At 36.4% G+C, this 25,567-nt stretch overlaps 1 protein-coding gene across 5 annotated transcripts in view; it reads left to right on the top strand.

Moving 5' to 3' along the window:
• The window catches only part of TXNDC11 (thioredoxin domain containing 11), a 41,411-nt gene that overhangs the window by 7,017 nt on the left and 8,827 nt on the right, over nucleotides 1–25,567 (top strand). For 4 of the 5 annotated variants that reach the window (XM_037385016.1, XM_037385015.1, XM_037385018.1 and 1 more), the window contains exons 4-11: nucleotides 910–1,039; nucleotides 8,530–8,623; nucleotides 10,490–10,602; nucleotides 11,832–12,032; nucleotides 14,625–15,408; nucleotides 17,819–17,964; nucleotides 19,202–19,311; nucleotides 20,792–20,872. In XM_037385016.1, coding sequence (XP_037240913.1) covers nucleotides 910–1,039; nucleotides 8,530–8,623; nucleotides 10,490–10,602; nucleotides 11,832–12,032; nucleotides 14,625–15,408; nucleotides 17,819–17,964; nucleotides 19,202–19,311; nucleotides 20,792–20,872 — 1,659 coding nt within the window. The remainder of the gene's footprint in view (nucleotides 1–909; nucleotides 1,040–8,529; nucleotides 8,624–10,489; nucleotides 10,603–11,831; nucleotides 12,033–14,624; nucleotides 15,409–17,818; nucleotides 17,965–19,201; nucleotides 19,312–20,791; nucleotides 20,873–25,567) is intronic. The other variant, XM_037385019.1, reaches the window with a different exon arrangement.

Below are 25,567 nucleotides of genomic sequence, written 5' to 3'. Positions count from 1 at the left end.
TTAGTCAAATGTTTGTAATAAACCAGTGTAGGATATAGAGTAATCTGCTGTGCTGTAGAAGACCAATTCAGAGCATCTGAGTATGGGTATCTCAGTTCAAGTTTGATATTTTTCCTTGTCTGTACGTATGAACTAAATTTAAAAGCGCATCCCATTACATTCTTCAGCAGGAATGGACCATTTCCTCATGCTTTTTGTGTTTGATTTCATTTTGGACTGTGATGCTTTGTCCAAGCTCAAGATAATAAATCAGATGCAGGATTTCAAGGGGATGAAGGAGAAGCTCTGGAAATGGTAGCTGCAAAGCTCAGCCTGCCTTCTGTTTTAGCACTACCTAATGTGGTGTGAACTATTTTATCAGATGGCTGGGGGAGAAGCTGTAGACTCCCTGAGTCTATTCAGCAGCAGTGTGACTGGACTGGTCCCTCCTTTATTGAGTGTTCTTGTAAAAGTCTATGTAAAAATACTGGTTTAACTTTCTAAAGATTTTTTAAAATGGAGTGAAAATATTGACATTTTTCAGATCTGTATTTTTAAGTCACAGGTATTTACTTTGGACAAAGCAGAAAGATATGTATATGATCATATGATTTATATTTTTACCAACTGCCTTTTACCAACTTCTTTAGTGAGACTCAGAGATGATCTCCATCCCTTTGTCCCCACCAACACACTGTACCTACCCACAGACACTGTGTTAAGAGTCACTGCAATTTCTGCGCTGTACTTCAAGTCTGGTAACACAACTCCTCTGTCAGTAACAGAAGCCACTGTTAATTAACACAGAGAGCAACTCCCTAGAGGCTGAGCATGCTGTCTATGTAACTCCTATCTCTGCCACCCCCCTAGGAGGGACTCTCTCTATTGTTAATTTAAGTCTTAATGTTTTATTATTTTTTTTGGTACTAGTTTTGGACCAATTGAATACAAAGGCCCTATGAGTGCTGTTTATATTGAAAAGTTTGTTCGCCGGGTGATGACACCACTACTCTACATCTCGTCTCGATCAAAATTACTAGATTTCCTCTCAAATTATGAGGTACTTGTCTCTCTTCTCTGGCTTTACCACTGTGGTTCAGAAAGAGTTTGATTTGTTTCACAATTTAATTTGATCTGCTCCAAAGTACTAGTTTATTTCCAGGATCCTGAAATCAGTGCCCTGTACATTTGTTAAAATCATAAAAATATGAAATGACAAATTCACAGTGTTGGTTCCCTGTATAGTTACTCTTATGGTTTAGTGATGCTAAGAATTTACAGTACTTTAGTATCTAGAGACAAGAATTGAGGTTGTTACCTCACCAAAAAGTTACATATGAACAAAAAAGAAGGGAGAAATCTATTTGCAAAAATCTTGCAGTCTGAGTTGGGAAAACATTTGAGTGAGAAAGACTTAATCATTGCTTTAATTTTAAAGGAATATTAAACCTTTCTAGTAAGATAAGTCTGTTAAGGAAAAACAAATGTGAAATCAGTTGAAATAATGGCTCCTAACCACTTTGTATGCTGTAACTTCATGATTTTAATCCACTAGTACGTTGTGTTTTATTAATTTTCAGTCTGTTGTGTTCAGAGGTGCCAAGATTGGTAGCAATACTAGTGGATTAGTAACTTCCAATTAGACAGAATGCGTTTACAACAGAACCATTTATAATCTCTTTATAACTGTTCACTTCTGTAGTGCACAATGGAGAAATACCATAATCTTACTAAACCCCAAGCTATTAGAGCAGAATGGAAAACCTGATCAACAAATTGATGCTGTAGTAGTGGCCAAAACATGGGAAGGGCTTTCCGGTGTTTCAGAATGAAGTAGAATTCCTCTTTGAATTAGCGCATGTTCTAATGTCTGGTTCTGCTGCAGGATGGAGCATGGCCTATGCTGTTAAATGAGAGCTCCCAAGTATAAGGGGATGCACACTGCCAGTTACCATGGGTGGGTGCTGTGCTGCTCACGCTTCGGTTTATCCCTCAGGAGCTATTAATGGGTTTAGTTTTCCAGTGTTTTTAAGTGATGACTGTGAGTCAGGGGTAGAGAGTTGTGTATCTGTCTGATGCTGATACTTCTGTAATCACAAGCAATTCAGTTGTCCTTTTACTGCTTTAGTTTTGCCATTCTAAAACTCCTGTAGAGATCTGAAAACAATCATGCTTGGTTTTTAGTCTGTGATGTGAATTATTTCTTGGTAGTCTGCAAAAGGTAACTAATAAGCATAGTGTCATTAAGCTTAAATTTGCTTTATGGTAGAAGATGCACTTCCGTTTGAAAAAGACCAAGACAAAACACAAATTTATGGGGGAACCGGAAAATATTTTTTTAAACACTGCTTAGCAATGGAACAGATGTTTTTATTTCTATATTCAAACTCCCCTGCCCCACCCCTTCCTGTGGTTCAAATTCTGTGGCTCCAAATGCCCAGCCTCTGTTTATGTTCAGTGTTTGTTGGCTCTTTTTTCTGAAATGGACTAAGAATAGAGTGTGATCTGTCCTGCTGCCCCGCAGTCTTTTAAGGCTAAGGTTATTTCCCCAGCTGTGGCACTAGGAGTTCACTGTCTTGTCTCTGTAAAGTTAAGCAAGAGGGGGAGAAGGGGGTACAAAAATAACAGCCAAGTCATGCTGTAAGATCCATTCAGGGGACATGGCATTGGCTAGTGCAAGTCCAGTTGAGCACAGTAAGAAAAACAAATCCTGAGGATCAGAAGCTGAGATACAGAGAAGACCTAAGACAGAGAAAATTGTTTATGAAGATGGATGGAGAAGGAAACATAGGCACAAAGGAAAATTAGTTTTAGACCAGAAGTAAGCACATTTCATCATGTTGAACAGTTGGATTCTGAACATTTTCTAATGTTTTCCATGAAAATTGGGGAACTTTATACCTTTTGTAGAAGATACAATCCAGGAGGAATCTCCTGTGTTTAAGAAGTGAGAAAGTTTGCATAGAGTAGGTTACATGTATGGCACAAGCTGATGGCTATTTTGAGAGCTGTGGCTGGTGTCTTCCTTGGTTTTTGATCTTTTATATATTAAAAATACTAATCTTTAGCAGAAGGGGAAGGAGAGAAGTTGGTAAATGATAGATCGTTAGGCATTTTGACCACTGTCTGCTTCTTGATCAGGGTTCTGTGATTCCTTCATTGAACAGCTAATGGATTTGAAGCTCAGAGTATTTTCTGAAGGACTTGTCATCATCAGTATCTAATTTTCAGTCCAGTGTTCTTCTAGGGAGTGGGTTCTACAAACTTACGTTACAAGTATTTACTTCTGACTTGAAAATTTCAGTTGAAAAGAACCTCTTTGTAGCTGATAGGCACTTAGTGCCTGTTCTGTTCCATGGCTGTTTCATCCTCCTTTGGTGTTAAGGTCTGCCATATTAAGGAAGCAGTAGGTTGTGGAGTAGTTGCCTGTCACTTGCTTTTGGTCCTCACTGTTCTGTTTGTCTGTCCATGAATAGCTATAGGATAATACAATCTGGAGTAGGCTGGTGAGCTATTAGTAGATGGGTGATTAATTTGCAGGGCATCACATTGAGCTGAAGCTTTGTCCAGTGCATGTTTTCACACTTAAAAGAGCGACTGCACCCTTCTTTTCTTGTTTCAAGGGCATTTTGTTGTGACCTGTTAATTTACTGATAGTCACAACTTCAAGCCCCTAGTTGTCCTTTTCTGCCTAATATGTGAAGATTTTGGTGCTTTTATCTTGTGTTCAAATTCTAGTAGCCAGCTTTTGATAGAAGAAGCATCTAGGAAAGAAAACCAGGAGCTCTACCCACACTCAACTGAATATTGAAATCCATTAAGCTTGTTAGCATGCTTAACAAGAACTAACAAGTACTATAAAGTATCAAGATAAAACTTCAAAGCTTTTTTTTTGTAAGTTGAACCGCACCAAGAGATTCTGAAATCTAGCAGTATTTTATCTTGTATTCAAATGTTAATTAGCATCTGTTTATTTCTTAGAAATACTGATTAACGTAATCCAGCTAAACGTAAGAGCAAGTGGTGTTAGTTAGTTATGTGGTGGTGTGTCCATTCCTCCAGCAGATCATTATTGTGGGATGCTGTATTGCTCTCACAAGAGGGAGCTCAAACCCCGTGAAAAAAAATCTGGTTGAAGATTTGAAAGTTAAGCTTCTGCATTTTCTGTTACTGTTTTTTTTTTTTTCTGGTTGTGGAATGATACTAGTGCAAAACTAGAACTGGATAAGAATTAGAATTTAATTTTGGAGAGCAAGGAAAAAAGTCCTATTTAGAAAACAGTTAAAATCTTTGAAAGTATAGGAGTATGTAAGTTACATCAGGACAAAGATACACAGTACCTGTAAGTACCTATAATCAGACTTCTTTTGTTTTCTTAGCTGCAGAGACTTAACAGTTTCATTTTAATCCAAACTGGCATGTCTCATCTGACTAACCCAGCTACTAGAAATGGCCTTATCCTTCTGAGGCACAGAGGAAGAAAACGTGCGGTTTCTGTACTTAGAGAAAAAGCTTCATTCACTTCTGAAAATTAAATGTGCCCAGGGATCTTATACTTTTCTGGCTTTGGGAGAGTTGAGCGAGGAGTTGGTGTCTCTGGGAGGTAGCTGACATGTGTCTTAACATGCTGTCAGCTTGCCGTGCTCTATTTGTGTAGGAGTGCTTCCTGAGCATTAACCGGCTGTGTAGGATCTGACCCATATGTGGATTTGACTTAATAGCTTGCTCTTGTGTGGGGTACTGTGGTGCCTGTGTTGAATGATCATGTGAGAATTTGCTTTCAGTTCTGGATATACAATGTTTTTAATGCAGTTAGAAAATCAACAGACTTGTAAATTTAATTAATATCAGTCAACCGTTTCTTCTACAGTATAAAATCAGTGGTATATAATATAGGTTCCTCTGTTCCCCAGAGGTAACACATTCCTTTCCTTTTGCTGTTTTCTGTGTTTACAGATATGTGGCAGGAATTGCCTACCTGCACAAGTCTGAGGATCTGGAAAAAAACCCAACCAAACAATCTCCCTTACCTCAATGCGTTATAACCAAAACAAAAACAAATAAATACAAATTGGGATAGAAATAGCTTAATTGAGTAGTAAAAGCATTTACCTAATTGTAAAAGCTAATCAGTAGCTGTGGGATTTTTTTCTGTTCTGTGTTCCCATTACTTTACATTTATTAGACTTTACATTTCAGGGCTCTTTCATCACATAGTCATCTAATACTGTCCTTCTGCTACTCTTCTGAGCCAGCTGTAGTTTTGATGATTCCCAATAGCCTTCGCATATTTTGTTCCTCACCCTTCTATCCCTTTTCTAAAGTATTCATGGAAATGCTGAACTATGTGAGCATCAGTACACATCCTGGCTGCCTGGCTTTCTGGAAAAACAGTTACTTCTACCTGTAGTTTCCTATCTTTTCTACCAATCTACAAGAGGACCTTCTGTGTTATTCCTTATCACCTTGGTTTCTTCCATTGTGTTCGGTAATTTCTTGTAGGCTTTTGGGGAGTTACAGTATGCTGCATTGAGTAGATCAGCTTGCTCGTTCCTTCAAAGAACTGTGATAGATGTGAGGAATGGTTCAATAATAAAACCATGCTGGCTGTTCTCCAATAAAAAATACTCACCTGAAGATCTCTGCTAGTTCTTAAATTTTCATGAACTTGCTGTTCTGTAATTGTTGAGATTCTTGTCAAGTCTATTAAGTGTTTGATTTAATTGGCATCACACATTGCTTTCCATTCCTCTGGTGTAGAGACCAAGCAAGAAATAGGCTACACTACAACTAATGATTTTGTATTTCCATATATGAGTTTCATTAGGAGATGGTGCTAGAGACTCTTCACTATTGACACAGTCAAGTTTGGTCCAAAACCTTTCCTACAGACACTTGGTTTGAGACAGGTGCTGAAAATTTTTTCATGGACAGAAAAGCTCCAGTAAGCTTCACTCTAGCAACACCAGTGCTCGTGCTGTGTCTTTTAACTATCCCTGTGTCACATTGCAATATTTTATCCTCCAACTTTATATAGCAGCAAGTCAAATCCTATTCAGCTGATTATTCCTGACTGCCTGCATGAAGATGGTTGCCTGGAAGCGGCTCATCATCAATAACAGCTTGTATGTAGATGTCCACATAAACTGTGTGCAGGTAGCTATTGCTACACCAGTGACTGATTGTTTGGAGGTTCTTGCATGAAAGTAAGTGGGAGTTGCTGCTGTCAAGCTCCTCTTAGCATATTTGTATTCAAAACCAGGAACCTCTTATTTCCATTGCGATACCTTTTCTGTAAGGCTTGACTCTTAGTTGTACGGAGCAAGATTCCCTGTTAGTTGCTTGCACCTAAAGCGTTCAGTTTTGTTAAAATGAACATAAGTGAAGCAAGTGAATCTCTTCATTCTGACAGAGGAACAGGAAAATATCCATAGTACTTGAGAAGAAAAAGAGCATTTTAGACACTTTCCTCTTATGTATAATTGCAGCCTGTAACAGGGAGGAGATTTTAACTATTCTGGGATGATCATTAAAAGGACATTAATGAACCAGATTACTCATTAGGTATATAGCACTAATATATACTGTCTCACTACAGTTTTTTCTTATTGAAAAAAACACTTTCCAAACATGTCTCTAAGGAACATCTTACTCTTCACAATCTGGAAGTCTTAAGCTGTTATTGGTGTACAACAGAACTGGCAGTCAGAATCAGAACATCACCTTTTTTAGTAACTTTATAAATATTTCTAGGTCTGACTTTTAGCTTCTTGTCTCATTTTACTGCCACTTTTTTGAGTTTTCCTTCATTCGCTATTCGATACTGTAAATTCACTTCGTACAGAAATGGTATTAAAAAATGGTCCTAGGAAATGGGAAACTAAAATTTAGATCATCTTACCTGTCTCATTGGTTTGGTTCATTTGAATGCTTTAAAAGTTTGTTATAAGGGATTGTTTCTTTTTACTGTCTTAAATTGGTACTAGAAGAAAAAGATGAACACTAATTACTAACCTGTTTATAGTTTAAAAAAGAAAAGTGAGTGCTGCTGTTTTCCTGTATTTTTTCATTTCTATTTTATTTATATTTTTATTTCTGGCTTGACAGTTGTTATTGCAGAAATTTCACTAATTGCTTGTAACTCATTTTTATTATTGATGATTTTCCTGGGGTCCCTCAGAGGGAATCTTTATGAACAAGGGTTTTGTGTTTAGCATTCATTTGTGAAAGAGAATTGCTGCCTAAAAAGAGCAGGTTGTTAGTTGGAATGGGCAAAGTTGTTATTGGTGAACATCCTGAGATTGCTAATTCATACTGAATTAGCTCAATTCATATGGCTGGTATGAATAACTACTTCATATCACTAATGACAGTAACATGTAAAAAATATGTTTGTGTTTTAAAAATAAAAATTGTATATGTAAAACTCAACAAAAATAAAGCAGCCTCTGAAATACCAAATTAAAATACTTATGTGGGAATATATTTGCTGCACAAATGGGTGATTGGTGAGTCTGGATTCTTTTGTTCTACATCAATCCCTAGAGTGCCCTTTCTTTGTATATCAGATGTTCTTTCTGTATACACTGGTGGAACTGTGAAACAAATAACACAAAATTACCAAATTCCATCACATACTCTGTCCTGAAAATGTATTGAGCCAATTTGAGTGATGCATTAAAAAAACATTAATAATTTTTAACGGATTATATTTTGTGAAATTTTAAACCAAAACATAATCAAAATTCTGGAACAGGAGAGGTCTAAAGACTGTGCATCTCTCTGTTCCAAGTCAGCTTCTCCCAGATTCTCTTTCTAAATTTATTATGAAGCCATTCAGGCTTCATACATGGCAAAGTTCATAGGCCTATTTAGAGATGAGTCTTTAAAATTCTGAATTGTCTGTTTGACAATTTGAAGAGCTTTATGGATGTGCAGGTGGGATATGAGGCTCTTTCCTTATTTTCGTGCAGCTGATCTTTCACTGACTCCTGCAGGATATACTGAAAGAATGTACAGTGACTGATAGCTTAATGATGGGATGATAAGTTCACTTAGCAGTTCAGGTATTTACGCACAACGTGTGAATTCATATGTAGTCACTAATTATGTGCAACACAGTGAACAATTAAAATGTTGCTGTTTAACTTCTGTTCTGAAAAATCACATTTGATATTCCAATTCTAAAAGAAGTCATTATGATGCTGCTGGTTCTTACGCTGCTGCTGGAACTGACTCATAAAGTAGTTGTGAAAAAATACTAATTGCTTTTAGTGAACTGTAATAGCTAACATGGGAAATAGGCGGTTTGAAACATGCATCTACCTCCATAAAAACCCTCTGTCATACATAGCTTTTGAATGACAGCCTTAGAACTGATTATGTTCAGTCTTTTAATATTAAATTTTTTCTTGCAGCATGAAGTGACTGTTCTTCAGTAAATGTTGTCTTTTAAAAAACTGCTGTGCTTTACTGTAGGCAAATAATTGCTGTGTCCCATATACTTATACTTGAAAATAGCTTAACTAACTTTAGTTCTTATTATTTCAGCCTGGAGTTCTAGGATATTTTGAATTCAATGCTTCACCTCAACCGCCTGGTTATTTAACATTCTTCACGTCAGCATTGCATTCATTAAAGAAAGGTAAAAGCTTCATTTTCATTATTTAAGGCATCTGTGAATGAGTTATGTATATGGGCTTCAGTTGTTTTTTGTAATATCTTGTAACTTGGGAATTAATCCCTTTTGAGTGTTTCTTGATGTTGATTTAATTATGAGACTCTTCGATTACAGCGTGAGGTTTGCTTACATAAAAGGCTTATTATGTGATCGGCCATCACGGAATAAAGTATATGACAGGCTGCTATTCAAGGATGCCTTAAGATACAGTTTCCTCAAAAACCTACGTGTGTAGCTGCAACCCATATAGAGCCATAATCAGACTATCATTTAAGTTGAATCCAAGAGTATTTTGTGCAACGCTTGAGATACCACGTTCAGAGGCATCAGGATGAACTTGTCTCTGTCAGTACTTGGTAACTAAATTCAACAAAGAGCTTTCCTGGGTGGAGTTGCAGAGCTGGTACAAGGTAGCATGGTAGAGAAGGGCTTTCTCCCCGTGTTGTTTTGCATTACTCATCTAAAATACAAACCCACTTGTGTTTAAATATGCAAACATTGTATATAATTAATGTATAGGGTAGGGGCACATGTTGTAAGTTGTGGATAGAACTTCCATAACTTTTAAGATTAACACATTTTATGGACATTTCTGCCTGTCAGCAAGTGAAGGAAATTGATACCATTATCCTGATTTTTATTGTGCAGCTGACTTGGAATATGATATAGACCCTGTTCTCCTATATTTTGCTCTGTAATTTGCCCACTTATATGTTGGGATGGTTTTTTTGCAACGTAAAGATGAGAAGCATTCTATCTTTGTGTGTACATATTTATAAATATATAAATACTATAATATGTATTTTAAAATACATATTTACTGTAAATGTATTTCATCTGAACAGTCTATGTTTGTACCTCTTCCTTATACGAATATCTTATCTTGGCTTTTGAGATGCCATAATGTGTAGCAAGGTGCATCTCTGATACCATTTGTCCTGGTTTTGGCTGGGATGGAGTTAACTTTCTTCTTAGTAGCTAGTACAGTGCTGTGTTTTGGATCTGATGTGAGAACAATGTTGGTAAGGTACTGATGTTTTTGGTTTTTGCTGGGTAATGTTTATAGTAAGTCAAGGACTTTTTTGGTTTCTCTGGCCTTGCCAGCCAGAATGCTGGGGGGGCACAAGAGACTGGGAGGGGACACAGCCAGGTCAGCTGCCCTGAAGCAGCCAGAGGTATTCCATACTGTGGGGTGTCATGCTTTGTATAGAAACCTGGAGGGTTAGCTGGGGGGGGATCGTTGCTTGGGGACTGGCTGGGCATCAGTCATCTGGTAGCGAGCAGTTGTACAGTGATTCACTTGTTATACTTTCTCCCTTTTCCTTTGGATTTTATCCTTTTCACCACCTTTCCATTATAATAATTGTTGTTGTTATTATTGTTATTGTTGTTGTTCTTACCTTTTTATTCTGTTTAAATTATTAAATTGTTCTTATCTCAACCCTTGAGTTTTACATTCCTTTCCGATTCTCCTACCCACCGCTCTGGGTCAGGGGGAGCAAGCAAGTGGCTGCTGCGTGGTGCTTGTTGCTAGCTGTGTTAAACCACGACAATATTTAATATGCAAATCAAGAAACTGGACAATTCAGGTTAACATTCTCTGTACCTTGAGTGCATAAGAGGAATATGTTTGTTCTTGTTGCCTTCTCTTGTCAACTTTCTTCTACCTCACTTCACCATCAATATTGGCAGTTGCTATATTCAGTAAGATTTCTCTGCCTTTACACAGCAATGTTAGTTTTTTTGGTTTGGAGATGTTCTTCTGGGGCTTTCAGGAGAGAAGCTTGGTGTTTATAATTGTGTTTAAAAACTGGAAGTTTTCCCTTTCAGATTACCTTGGAACAATACGCTTTGGAGTGATCACAGATAAACATGTTGCAGAGGAGATCTCGCTGGTGCGTTCAGGCAGTGTGTATTTGCACAGACATGTCAACGCATCTCTTGTGAGTATTGTATGTATTATGTTGTAGTGACTGTGAGACAGTACATGGAGATTGAAGCTCTGTTGTAGTAGACCATGAATAAGTGTTTCACAGAGCTTTATGACACAGAATACTATTTTTGTACTGTAATACACATTTTCATTCTACCAGTCAGCAGCCGTTTTAAACAGAAGGTAAGATCCGATTTGTTTGTCTCTATCAAAAGAAAACCAACACCAAAAAGCAACAAATGCCAACCCCCCCCCACCAAGCACCTCAGAAATGACTACACAAAAGCTTTTTCCTAGATTTTTTTACCTTTTTCGGTGGCCCAGAATTAGAAGGCTACTTGAATGAGGATATGGGCAAAGAGATTTTGTGGAGAGAGTGAGCAGGAATAGTGAAAACTTGCATTTAAGTTTAAGGGTATGACATTACACTGATTAGAAAAATCATGCAATTTAATTGTAAATCTATAGTAACTCTTAAGCCATGTGCCTCATTTTTGGAAGACTAAGACTGCAAATACTAACTTTTAGATTTGCTATTTGGCCTAGAGACCTTACCTATCCACACTGCTACTATAAGTGGAAACTCTGTGAAGACAGGTATTGTAACATGTTTTAGTCTATTGAGATAGGGAAAACATGGATTTTTCACGTTAAACTAGTGGTAAATACATAAAGCTACTTCTGTTTGTGCAAATGATTTAAGATAAGCTTGCCTTAATTTATTAATACGACCCTAGAAGCTGTGTGCAGTTTTTATTATGCATTTCTGTTCCCCACATTCAGTAATAAGAAATACCAGTTTCAAATGCAGTCTTGATGTAGGGTCTTAAAAGGCTGATTTAAAATGAGTAAATACAGTGAGTCAATAGTGGGAAAGTTTTCCAATATGCTGTAAATCAAGATATGTGATGATACAAACTTAGAGACCGAGCTCTTTTACTTAGAAAGAAAATTTATACTAGGGAGAAAAGTAAAGATTATAAAGATGTAGTGAAAGAAGAGCTTCCCTGCTATAATACATTTTTCCTGAAAGATGATGTGTGTTGCTATGATCTAATGAGCATTTGGAAAGATTTCCAAGAGGGGAAGGGTATATGGAATGCTGAAGCTTGCTGAATAGTGTCATTAAATTTAGGAAGAGAGTTTTAGGCATTACAGTAACAAAAGCATGCCATATTTGAGAACTGCATTCATTACTAAATGAAGTGAGGACAAATAATTATTTTTTTCCCCTTCAAGATCTATCCAAGTGACATCATGAACTATACTGCTGAGAACATTTGCAAGTGGGCTGTAGAAAATAGAGAGATGCTTATACGCTGGCTGAGACCACATGGTGGAAAAAGCCTTCTTCTAAACAATGAGCTGAAGAAAGGACCAGCACTTCTCATATTTATACCTTACAACCCCCTAGCAGAAATTCATCCTCTTTTAGACGAAGTAAGTGAAATAATTTTTTTTTTTTTTTTTACTTCAAAAATGCTAGAACTTGAGAACTCTAGTCAGGGTTCTGAGTTTAATAGTGAAGATGCCTCATTTTATTTCACTGTTCCAACTATTCAAAAACACTTTTTCTCAAGCCACATTATCACAACTGCCTTACGCCGGTTTGCATCCCACAGAACATACTTTTGTCTCGCGTCAACAGTTGTTTGGAACAGGCACCTTTTCCTTTACCTCCTTCTTTCTGTGGTGAGTGCTGTGTGAGAGATGCAGGTCTTTGGTCTTCTGTTCCAGCTGACATTAATAGTTCAGGTGAAAGAGCAAGAATATCTGGAGTATGATCTGATGAGCATTTGAAAGATTTCTCAAAGGGAAAGGGTATATGAAACGCTGAAGTTTGGTGAATAGTGTCATTAAATTTAGACTTGGTGTTTTGTTCACCTCATTCTATTTCTCCTCTCCTTCCATCTTTCCAGAGGTGGTTAAGCAAGGAAGAATGGACCTTTTATTAAACCAGACAGTGTTATTTGAAATATAGAACAGTTGAAAAACTACTGTGAACTAATCTTATTTTTATATCCTCTGTGTTCCTTAGTTGTCTTCCAGTTTTGTCATTATCTGCCATTATTTTCATTTCTGAACTGCCCAGGACAGGAGTTTGTGTAGCTGTGCAGTAAAATGAGATAGGGAAACTTCACTTGGCTGGAAAATATTCTTCAGCTGGAACCCATTGTCTCATTTAGTATACCACACAGCTGCACAGGGGTCATCACATAGGACAGCGTGGAATAAGAAACGAGCATCTGTGGAAGATGAAAAGTGGGGCCACGTTTTGGTGGCAATGCTGACTTACATACGTGAATGACTGTCATATGTCCTGGAATATGTGGTTTCCACAAGGAGGCCTAATTGATACTGCAGTGTCTGAAGCAATGGGGAAAAAAATGAAAATAACTTAGGATACAATTATTTAGCCAAAGTAGAAATAGACACAATAAAACCTAGACTGCTGTAAGACAGGGTTGGGGAAATGTTTGTGGAAAGACTGGGAAAGTACTGTGATTATTCTATTACTAACCTGTCTTATTGTTGGCAGACTTAATTCAAGAATGCTTGTCACAGATTAAACATTCTAGTAACAGGTACTACTTAGACTAAATCAGTGCAACATAAGATGTTCCATTTCAGATTTCATTCTGCTAAATAACAGTATTTATCTATATCAAAATGTGAAATGAGATACAAAATATTCCAGTTAATCTTGTATAGCTGCACTTTGATAGAGAGATATTATGCAACTTGTTTACCATAGGAAGAGATGTTTACTGCAGCCATCCTGTGGGTTTCGTCAAGCAATGAAACCACATGACTGTAAGGCAGTTGCAAAGAACAAGGCTGTCAAGTTGTATGTTGAAAGCTCTCAGAGCAAATTTTTTTTTTTCTGATAGCTGACTGAAATGAGATTTCTTACTGCAAATCTGGTTTTCTGTTCATGATTTCTTCTCATGTTTCTCTTTGTAGGTAGTCAAAATCTTCAGGCTACATTGTAGTATCGAGGGGTCAAGTTTCTTCTAAGTATTTAACTGACTGTTTTCAGGGTGAAAACATCTAACAACAAATTCTTGGATTGTAACAAACTTGCTATAGACCACATCTTAATATTGATGGTCCTGTGGCACAGCAGCCCTTCTAGATGTGATGCTTCAACATCCGTTTGATAATTATAATGATTCTTATCAAAGTGTTCTTGTGTAGGCAGTGTGGTTATGTTCTATGTTTTGATTATGTTTAATGTGATAGATGAGGATGAAGGGAAACTTACTTTCATTTTCCTTTCTTGTATGTTCTGTTATTTATCCCCTAGAAAGGGAATTCCTTCTATGGTCCATACACGTGCCTTTTTCAGTGCTTGTTTCTCCTTGGTTATGAAAAACAAAATGGTGATGCAGCACAGGTATGCTTGCACTGAGAGGAAGGCTTTTTTCTTTTTTTTTTTCCATTTTTTCTTTCTTCTCCAGTGAGTTACGTGTTACTATATGTAAAGTACACCTGCAGGATTACAACTATATTCCTATGGCTGGGAGAATACTAAAATTTCTCCAACACTGTTGGTGATGGTTACAAAACTTGTGCACCAACCTATACCAGGAATAATCTCCATTCTCTTTTCATATGGGAATGCTTTTGTTTATTTTCTCCTCATATTGAAAAATAAGGGGAATTCAGGAACCCGTACTAATTAACGCTTCATGTAATGGGATTTAACATTAAAATGTAGCTTTATTGCACTGTGATAAATATGATGCAAAGAGGACCTTGAGGTCAGTGTAGTGGACTAAAAAAATTTTAAACTGTTCTTTTGTTCTTCTGTACATTTAATTCTTACATGCTGCAATATCTGAGAATCTAATGTTGTCAAGTCAGAGCCTCCTGTAATTTTTTCTAAGAAAAAAGGAGAGTAGCCGACTTCGTGTTTCTGATACTCCATCTCTAATTGCATATATAGTTAAACCTGCAACAGATACCCGCATTTGAGTGAACTGTACACAGTTAATCTTGCCTTTTGTATTTTTTTTCTTCCCTCTCTAGATTACCAAAGTGGCCTTGGAATACCACAACTGTAATAAAAGCCAGGCAGCTGAGCCAGACCCTCAACACGTAGAAGACACTGATTCACCAGCTTTTGATTCCTCTGTACCAGATGCACATTTGGAATTATCAGAAACATTTTCAATAACCAAGTACCCATGCTGTAACACAGTGGTGCTTCCACAGTGGCATTCAATATCTAGAACTCACAATGTTTGTGAGCTTTGCATTAACCAGACACTTGGTGTCAAACCAAATAAAGTCCATGTGCCACACTGTAATTTTTTAGAGATAGAAGCAGCTTTGGACTCTTTCTACCTCCAGGAACATACCTTTTTTCAAGTTATATCAAATACCATAGAATGCAGCAATTTCTTAAGTTTCTACAGTCCCTTTAGCTATTACACTGCATGTTGCAGGACGGTAAACAGGCATTTTTTAAGTTTCATTAGTTCTGAGAAGACCATCTTTCAGACCCCCAAAGTAGCGTTTTCTTCCCATGGGAAGAAAGATAACACCCAGCATTCTATTCCTCACATTGAGGATAGGAATTGTTTTATTCCTGACCTTCATATTAGTGGCACTAACATCACTGGTCTGAGCTGCAGGACCAACAAAACCTTGAATCTTTATCTGCTGGATTCAAATCTTTTTTGGATATATGCAGAGAGACTAGGAGCTTCAAGATCTACTCATCTTAAGGAATTTGCCGCCATTGTTGACCTAAAAGAAGAAGTGCACTATGTCCTGGATCAAAATCAGTCACTTGTTGGATCTACCCTAGGTATGGTATCCACTGTATAAATGCTTGAAATAAGAAAATTAAGTTTTCAAGTAAGATTATGAATAGAAAACTTAATGCCATTATGAAAAGTGAGACCATAGTCAACATTGCAAATTGTAATTTATTCTAATTTATTTAGTATTTAACCAAATAGTAGAATTGTGTTCTAGATGATGTAAGTACTAAGTTTTATATACCAAAAATAATTTGCTTCAAAAGAAGTGAACCTCAAAACATGTGATTCTTGACTGTCTGATGTATTGAAAGAATTTGTAAAATCTACACTACCTTGCTTGTGGAAAAAAAAATCACTATGCATCTAATACATTTGATATTACAGAAGACATTAGCGTATTAAAGGTGATGTTGGTGTTTGCTCAGCTGTTCTGTGTACTAAAATACCCCAGAATTTTGTGAGATACTACTCACTTAGCCAAGACTAGCCCTTTTTCTTGTCCTCTGAAACCAACTTATAAATTGTTTTCAGCTTATTTTGAAAAGGGTGTGTGTTTTCAAGGCAGACCTCTGAAGTGATTTCTGCTAAATCTGTCCATACTCTATCTCTTGACTGAATTGGAGGAGGAAAAAAACCACAAAACCAAACAAAAAAACCCCAACCACCCAGCAATCAGAGGTCTGGTTTATTTGCAAGTTACCGAGTAAGACGCAACATGCCCAACCACATGCATTTACCTATTATGATGAAGTTGGAGTCTACCTGCAGAAAATGCAGGGGTTTTTTTAATGTCTAGCAGTGTAAGTAAACATGGAAGTAAATTCAGGTAAACACACTATTAAAATAAATTGTTCAAGAAGGTGTATCAATATAGTTCTTATAGCATTAATTACATTTATATTTTGCCATAAATCTATAAGCACAAAAGCATGCACAACATAGTACAAATAGTCATGTTCTTGTTAAGGATCCTCTCCAGTCCTGTGTCCTGCCTGCATGCCAGCCCCACCCCCCCCAGAAGAACACTCTGGAAAAACAAAAACCCCAGTGACTATAAAAGGATGCTCAGGAAAATAAGATCAGAGTGACGAGATACACATTTCCTTCCCCTTTCTGCTAGCAGTACTTCCTGTCAAACTTTTTTGGGGTCACAGGATTTCCTGAGCATCATGAAGGTTTCTCTGCTGAGTAACAGTGTATTTCTATACCAAGTCATTTGAACTTTGGGAAAATTTTTTGCTTCTACGTATTTTGTAAGGAGTTGTTGTGATTTATGTTTGGGTGTGTGGGTTTTTAAAAAAAATTATTTTGCTTCCTTAAGCCTTTTAACTTTTGACATTTTAAAATAGTGAAATAGATTTGTGTTTAATACCTCTAACAGGTTTCAGTTTTTACAGATGGCTTCTAAAATTCAGAAGTATGTCTTTTAATTAGCCCCCTCCTTTCAGTTATTACTCAATCATACATAGATATTCCAAATCTGCAGATCTAGAAAGAAAAATTTGATCTGGTGTGAGAATTTATTGAAATGCTAAATAGTAAATATAAAATGAAATGTATGGCTGCTTGCATTTCAGAGATAAACGATGATACGGTATTTCATATGTATGTACTAAAGTGCCAGTTTTACTTGGGCCTAGTTTTTGGACTGGAAATACCAGCACAAGATGTTTCTGTTCGATCAAATAATTAATGTGTTTGATACTATGTCTTGGTTGTTGAACGCTCTTATTTTATAATGCATAGAATAGTATTTCTCTATCTAAATTGAAAAGGAGGACACAGTCAGTACCTGACAGTATTTTAGAGAATATGGCCCAGGCTCAGAGCAGTGTAGCTGAAAGTAGTTGAGAGCTTTGGAGCTTGTTTTCAATGTTTACCACTGGCCAGCTGCTTGTTAAATACCTTAATACTAAGGAGAAAGTTGAATGAAGGTGGTCACTGGTAAGTAAAAGCTGGCTGGTCATATTGGCATGGGAATAGCACAGTCTTTAAAAGATCTAAAGCAAAAGGATAATTACAGGGAAAATAATTACAAATGAAAGAATAAATGCAAATAGAAGTGGAGCCTTCAAGATAAGGGCCAAATACTTCAATGCCATGTAGAAAGTGAAAAATGAGATGAGAGGATACTTTTATTACTTACTAGGTGTATACTTAGATTAGGAGTGTAGAGAATTATTATTATAGTACATTGAATAAGAGTAGAAAGAAGATTAGTGTGGCAAGTGAAAAGACAACTGTAATGAACAAGACAAAAAAGTGAAATCTCATTGTGTTTTTGTATCAGTGGTGGTTACTCAAGAGTTGATAACCAAACTGTCAAAAATTAATGAAAGCAAGTTTGAATTTGTATTTTCTCTGTAAGTTCTTCTGAATTTCAAAGTAAAACCTGCCAAAATCATATATTTGTGAAACTGAAATAACTTTTGTTATATATCAATCTTGTTTCAGAGAACTTCATAAAAAATTTCAGTATTCTCTACAGTCCTTTGAAAAGGCATCTTGTTGATGACTCTTCAGTCCATTTTCCTGAACAGCGTGTAATCACTGAAGTGACTACTAATACCTTTCACGATACAGTGTTTTCGAGTGGAAAGGTACACCATTACTGAAAAAGTTTCTTGTAAATCATGGCTCAGACTCCTGGTGGGGTGGGGTGTGTGCCTCTCCTGCTTTTTTGACATCGATGTGCTTTGCTTATTTGTAACATAAAACATGTTACTTTGTAACAATTCAAAAGTGTTTTTTTTTAAAAGGAATTGGGAAGAGTGGGATCTTAAGTAAATCTGCAAAAGCTCTTCTAGTGTTAAAATAATCAAAAAGTCAGTGCAGCTGTTCAAGGTTTGTTTGGTTTTGGGGTGTTTGGTTTTTGGGTTTTTGTGGGAGGAGAAGGTGTGGGATTTTTTTCCTGTGTGATTGAAATACAGATTTTAATTTTTTTTAAAGAGAAGTGCCTGTGACTTGGTGGTTTTTTTTTTTCATTTTCCTTTCTGCCACTGTAGCAGGAGCGCATGCTCAATACGTAGGGTTTGAGGTGACACTGAAGAACATTCTGATTTCTGTGTTTCATACCTCAAAGGGAATAAATATGCCACAGCTTTTTTTTTCTCTATAATATTTTCATTTCTTTAAACACTTTAAAAAAGTTTAGAATTATTACAGAGTCGATATAACGGGGAAAAAAATTAGAAGCTTTTAAACCTAAGGCATTATTTGAAAGCACACAGAAGGAAAACCAAAACTCTGACAGGTAAAAGTTTTCCAACTGCATGCCATGAAATTGCTTTTTCTAAGATGTCGTCCAAAAGAGTAGTTAATTACTTTGATTCCTTAAATATGTGATAGTAAGAATTAATATCCATTGTTTTCCAGACCTTTTCAGTGAAGGTATGCATCTCCAATAACTGGTTTTCAGCAGCCCTAATGCCTGCTTTGCTAGTTAGACACAAAAAGCAGAAGTCTAGACACCATCTTCCCCTCCCATGTTAAGTACACGGTCATTGTTAGATGCATAGGGATTTAAGATTACAAAAGAATTTTGGGAAGTGTAGTGAAGTTTGGTGCATTTTCACCATTTTAGGGATGATTCCTAAATAATCTAAATAATCCTCTTCGTTTTGTCTTTATGGAAAGAGAATGCCCAGAGTTTTTGTGTGTTAATTCAGTAGACAGAGGGCGTCAGTAAGTAACACATAATAAGGTTTATTAACATTAGGATATAGCTTCCTTTCACAATTTAAGGGGTCCAAGTTGGTGATGTTGTGAAGACTAGTCCTCCCTTACTGCAGATTAACTACAACAGATAATCAAACTCTTCTCCATTTCATTTTTCAGAATGTCTTGCTGCTCTATTATGCACAGTGGTGTGGATTCTGTGCTTCTCTTAATCATATCTTTATTCAACTTGCTCGGCTTTTGCCTCCAGATAATTTCACTGTGGCAAGGTAAAAAAGATTCTAATTGCATCTCTAGAAAATATAAGTTCGCTGAGGTCATCAGCCTAGAAAATAATTACTACTTTTCTCTGTACAATATTGCAATATTAGATGTGAATGTCAGCTACTTAATTTCTTTTTTAATGCATTATTCAGTTTTCTATAAATTCAGTGGTTTTCAATCTCACTGTATTAGTTGTTCAGTTTAATTAAAATGAATTTTTAAATAGTGCAATTAACCTTGAAACTTCCTAATTTCAGGAACTGAGTCAATAAAACAGCAGTAGAAGATAATTTTTACCCCTCTGTCTGGTAATTTGTAGCAAATAATAGTATCCTGTAGTACTGTATTGGAGAAATTTTTTGAGATAACCTGCAACAATATGTATGTTGGCTGACTGATGGGCAGCAAAGCACCACACAGCTGCTCGCTCACTTCCCCCCCCTCCCGTCCCCTGTAGGATGGGGGAAGAGGAAAGGATGAATGAGAGCAAGAAAAATTGGAGATCAAGGTAAAACAAAACCAAAATTGTCATTTCCAGCGTTTTTAGTGTTTTAGTGCAACCCAAACATTCTTGTTCATGTATTTAATAATACATCAGTACTTAAAACATCTGTTCTGACTGTGTCCTTGTTTCATTCTGACTGAACTTGCTCCAGGAGGCAGCATGAGATGTATAGGAAAAAAACCTGAAGTAAAAATTTGAAGTTACCACCTGCTTGTAGTTGGTGCTTTATTCCCACAGATGCAATGCTACTCTCAAATCTACATCCATTCTGTTTCCAGACTTTGAAGTTTTCTCATTTGTTGCATTATTTTTATTGCATTATTACTGATGTGATGATCTGTGTTTTTTTTCTATAATGAAATTATATTTGTAATCAAAGAAAACCTAAAAATGCAGCAAAAAGCATAACAAGCAAATGAACAAGTATTTCATTACCAAAATCTTGTGTTCTTTTCTATGTAGAGTTTTAGAAAAAATTGTGCCTTTAAGAATGTTCTTGTCCTTGGAAGAAGCAAAGTAACTTACTCCCAAAACTATGTGATGGGAAAATACTCAGAGTTGTGCTTTGAGGGACAAATTAATGAATAGAAAAATCTTCAGTCTTGTGTTGAAACTGTTAGGCAGATCTGTTTGTTTCAGAGAAGGGAGGTGTGTACATAATGAAGATGTGTGTGTAATGAGTGACTGTGCAATTTAATTGCTGAGTTAGAGCAGTTGTAATACTGTACATACTTTTCTAGAATACACCCCCCCCCCCCAGATACTTGTTAAACAGAGATTCATCATCTTCAATATTGATAATTAATTCTGCTGACTCATATGGGCAACATACTTTTGGCATAACACATTTAAACTTACTTTCACAGGCACTTGCATTTCCTTCTTCCCAGTCACTAGTTTTACATGAAAATGGCGTTTTACAAGAAAATACAGATTGTTCATCTGCCTGTTCTCTTCATCAGTTTGTCTTTTCTTAACAGAATTGATATCACTCGGAATGACCTTCCATGGGAATTTATGACAGACCGTCTCCCAACCATTTTATTTTTTCCTCAGCAGAGGTAATGTAATTATTTTCCCTGTGGGGATTTAGTTTTCATTTTACTAAGTTACAGTAATTATCTTGTTACATGTCTTAGTAGAGGAAAAAAACAAACAGTAATTAATTTCCATACATGCATTTGTGCTTTATGCATATTCTAATTTTAGAAAAACAACAACAACAAAAAAAAAACCACACCCAGCAGACATGGATAGCTGACAGTATGCAGATAGTGAATGTTCTCTCCAAAGGTCATTATTTAATTGTTTGTAATTCTCTCTTTATGAACAACAGTATTACTAACCTTATTCTTCAGTTAATTTTATTATTTGGTTGTATTTAAAATTATTATTTTGGCATGGTCCAAATAAATTAATGAGTGACTGCAGGAGGGGGAAAAGGGGGACAAATGATGTAGGTGGTGGTGCAATGTAGATCTAGTGCAACTTGTACCTAATCGCTTCTAACTGGATAATCTAAGAGACATCTCAAAGAATATTATAATGGATTCTTGCAGTAAAATGCAAGGATTTGCTTGTTATGCAAATGCTTTCTAAATGAGGGCTTATGGATCCTTTGGAAATACTACAGGGGTCCTAATCTGTGAATTTTTATTTCTCCATCATTCCTCTGCAGTAGAATGAATGTAACAATCAGAGGGACTTCAGAGTGTTCATCACTCAAACTGAAGTTCTTTCAGGTTGCGTTTTTTTCATTGTTCTTATGTTTGGCTTTCGGGGGAATATATGTGTGTCTAGTTGTACCTGTATTTTGGAGATCAGATTCTTTGACAATCTGTATAAATCATGGAAGTGTTCTATCAGTGAAGAACTAGTCTAACAGCAGCAGAGAGGATGACTTGAAGTACTTCTGGCCTCTAAAGGAGAAGCAAAATCCTTAATTTTTACATAGTGTAGAAATGGTATTTTATATATATAGATAGTTCATATCTTGTCTGGATTTAACAAAAATAAGGGTTAAATTTTCCTGTTTTATATTTGTCAGCTAAGTTCCCTTTTGTATTGAAAGAAGTTTCATAATTTACATTAAATAAGAGATGTTTTCATTCCTGATAAAATCAGAATATAGTTTTCTTTTTGCTGCTTTTGTGATATCATTAGTCTTGTTTGGTGACATGATTGTGTTGCTGTAAGAGAATATGAAGCAAAAAAACCCAACAACCATTATGAATGTTATGATCAAGTAGAAAGAGAATACGGGATGGAGTGAAAAAAGGTAGTTGAAGAAGCAGAAGTATGACACAGTAAGAAAATATGCTAAAAATGAAAATGTTCTCAAAATTGTTTGGAAATTCCATAAAAGTTATTGGAAGATTGTCATGTTATATGGCTAGAAAAACTACTGCAAGTACTTCAGGGCTTTTATTGAGCTGTCCTTCTGCAGTGTTTGTTAAGCATAAGATTTTTCTTTAAATTCTTTTTTCTAAACTATGCATATTTCAAATAGTGAGATACAGTCTTGAGGTGAAAGCTATGCCTGAAAGTAATTCTCCGTAAGAACTTCCTGTGTAAACTAAAACTGTGGGTTTTGAAATATCTCTTTCTTTCTTAAAACAACACTTATTACTTCACTATTTCATTTGGGCATAAATATATTATTTTTTCTATTTTTTTTAGCAATTATTTAAAAAAAATAGAATAACACAGCATTACTTTTACATACTGTAGAATTACATCATGGGAATTTGTGTGTATTGCCAAAATATTTTGAGTTTCATTCTGACTCAGTAACAAGTGCTGGACTTTTCACAGGAGAAAAGTAGCAGCAGATTTGTTGGCATTCTAGAAGCCTTGTGTTGCTTTTTTAAAACAGAAAACAAATGAAGCTCCAATAGCAGTTTAACACCTGCAGAGGGAAATATCCAAAGGCGATCAGCAGTAAAACAAGGTGTAAATGCTGATGAAGTGAAACTATATATAGCAATTAAGACCTCAAAGAAAGAGCCAAGAAATAAAGACTGTAGGACAGGGAAGTGTAGTGTCAAGGAGACAACTAGAATTGAGAATAATTTCTAGGCTGATGTGGAGGAAGGGAATTGATTCATGAACGGGTTAAAAAAAAAGGCAAGACAAAAGGGGTGGTGTAGAGAAAGGCACAAAGGGGTGGGTCAGGAAAAAAAGAGCCCTAAAGTTAGGGATGTAAAAGGGCAGGAGAATACATCTAGGACTGGGATGGGACCTGATATGGCATACAAGGGTCCTGAATCCTACTCTTCCTATTCTTCCTTTGCAGCAGGGAGAAATTCTGAAATCTGGTGTCAAACTCATGTGTCATTTCTGCTTTGTGCTACTACACACAGTGAAAGTGCATCCAGCCTCTCACAGGCTGAGGAACAAGAAAGAAAGAAATACTAGGTGCAATAGAGCCACAAGCTTTCAAAAGTGCTCCATTTATTGTTTCAGCTATGTTTTTGGCATTTACACGTATGCTGTGTGCATTAGACCTTGGGTTTTGTTTTCCTTTTTTTAGAAGATCAATACTCAGCCTTACACAATTGCAGTTTTTATAGAAAGGAAATGAAAACAAGCACTATAATAAATACCTGCAATGTAAAATAAAAATGTTGATTTCTTTCTCCCTCAAGACCTCTATCATCAGCAAATGGTAACTTGGACTATTAGTGCTGTGCAGTGTTACTACCAAAAAAATCTTTAAACCTGTGTCTTAAGTTTTGCAACTCCAAATTGATGTTTTATTTCAGTACAGAAATAGTTTCATCTATATCAGTTCTGAGTCACCCCAACTTCCAACTCATCATCTCCCCCACATTGTACAGTAAGCCTTGCTAATCAGCCTCAGCTCAGGCTCCCTCTGCCACATTCCTCCAGCTCGCTTCCAGTCCTTCACTGTTCCTTAGGTTAATTGAGCAGGAACTCAGCTAGAGGCGTTCCAAGGTGTGTACCTGTCTACGTAATGGCAATGTTACCTGCATATGCTGCTTAGCAAAATCTGCAGTCTTCAGTGCCAATACCCTGGTCCAGTTACCTGTCAAGTTCAGCAGTTCTCACTGGGTCTCGGTTTTGCACATTTTCCAGTGTTCAGTCTTTCTCATTTGCACAGTCCATTAGTTCTGGCTGGCTGGAGTGGCAGACTGCTGGTTTAAAGATGAGTAGTCTTGATTTTGAGATGAGCCACGTGTGTTTCATGAGGTGCTGTTGACAGTTGAGACAAGTAGTTGTAGTATTCTGTTGTCTTCTACTCCATTAGGTTAAGTGGCATAAGCTGAAGATCGAATAGATCTAACCACGTTAACAACCATTCAAATTCTAACGTGATTAATTTTAGGGCTGGAAGAAGTTAGAAACTGATTTCCAGATATTGTTGCGGCTACAGTTCTAAGACTACTGTTAGAGTCAATGAGCCTTAACATGCTCTTTGGAAACTTAAGGTACTTCCTCTCCCCCTTTTGAAGAAGGATCTAGTTTGCAGAACCAGACAGAGTGAGTGTCATAGAGAACTTAAGGAAACTTTTTATTTATTTTATTTTAAAGCATAGCTCAAGCAGGTTTTAGAGCAGTGAAACAATTTACTATCTTCCCTCTGTTACTACAAAGTCTGGTGTACCCTATTTCTCTTCATAGGTACTTATCCTGCCTTATTCTGTTTTATAAAGCAGCTCTAGACAGACTGTCTCTGGAGTGACAGACTTTATAGTTTTATTAAGATTGGTTTTGTAATGTTCTAACTGGTTTCATAAAGGTACCTTACCTTTAGGCATTGTTTTGTCTCCTGCTTTTTCTTTCCAGTCTGTTTTATATTTTGCTGCATCTAGGTAATGAAGAAAATTAGGTTTTGATAGTATATGTAGTATCAGTAGCACTACTAGAGTAGTCCTGTATTAATTTTGGATATAAAGGTGCCGCATATTAAGGCTTTCTGTGCAGCTCCTTATCATTTGCCGTATAGGACAGTTTTTGCAGATTAACTCTGTTCTCAGATTCTTTTCACTACATGCTGTTAATACTTCCTGATTTTTGTTTTAAATAGCCTTTTAGCTTTTCTGATACATACTGTGTTTTCGATCAATAAGAATGTATGATGATGTAGTAAGATATTGCCAATGTATAATGAGTCAGTTTTGGCTTAGTGTAGACTTTTTTTTTTTTCCTAAATGATGTAATGATTCATTAAAATTGTATGTGAGCTGATTGTCAGCTGAGAAAGTGCTGATGGTAATTACAAAGGTAACTTGATAGATCACCAGAAGTCTGCAGGGGAGGAAAAACTGTGTTGCTTATGCTTCCAGAAATAGCTTAATTTTGATGAACAGGAGTCTCATCTGGCTGGAGTTCTTAAATTATTCATAAAATATGGCATCTGTCTTCTACCTGAAATACAGTAAGTAGTTCTCAGTAAATGAAATTAGCACAGGTTTATATCTCTCATGCTAATGAGTTAATTTCACAGAAAGCATTTTTTGAGGCAGCTGTAATTGGTCACTGAATAACTCCTCTGTTCCAGATGCACAGTATAAGCAATTTAGAAACATAGTCACGTATTGAGGGGACATAGGAGTTGCCCATAGTATGTGTTGGTACAGGAGCAGCAGTAGTCAACTAAGGCATTAAACTTGAATCTGGCTTTCTTTGGAATAACTTTTGTTTGGATTTGTCCTGTGTCCTTTTCCTGACTTGCGTAATTAACCAATGGCTGAATGCATGCTACATACCTGCATATAAACCTGGTTATGAAT

This window comes from Falco rusticolus, chromosome 4 (genome assembly GCF_015220075.1).
Source record: "Falco rusticolus isolate bFalRus1 chromosome 4, bFalRus1.pri, whole genome shotgun sequence".
NCBI lineage: Eukaryota > Metazoa > Chordata > Aves > Falconiformes > Falconidae > Falco > Falco rusticolus.
The sequence above is the reverse complement of the archived record's forward strand: the minus strand, read 5'-3'. Positions and strand labels throughout refer to the sequence as shown.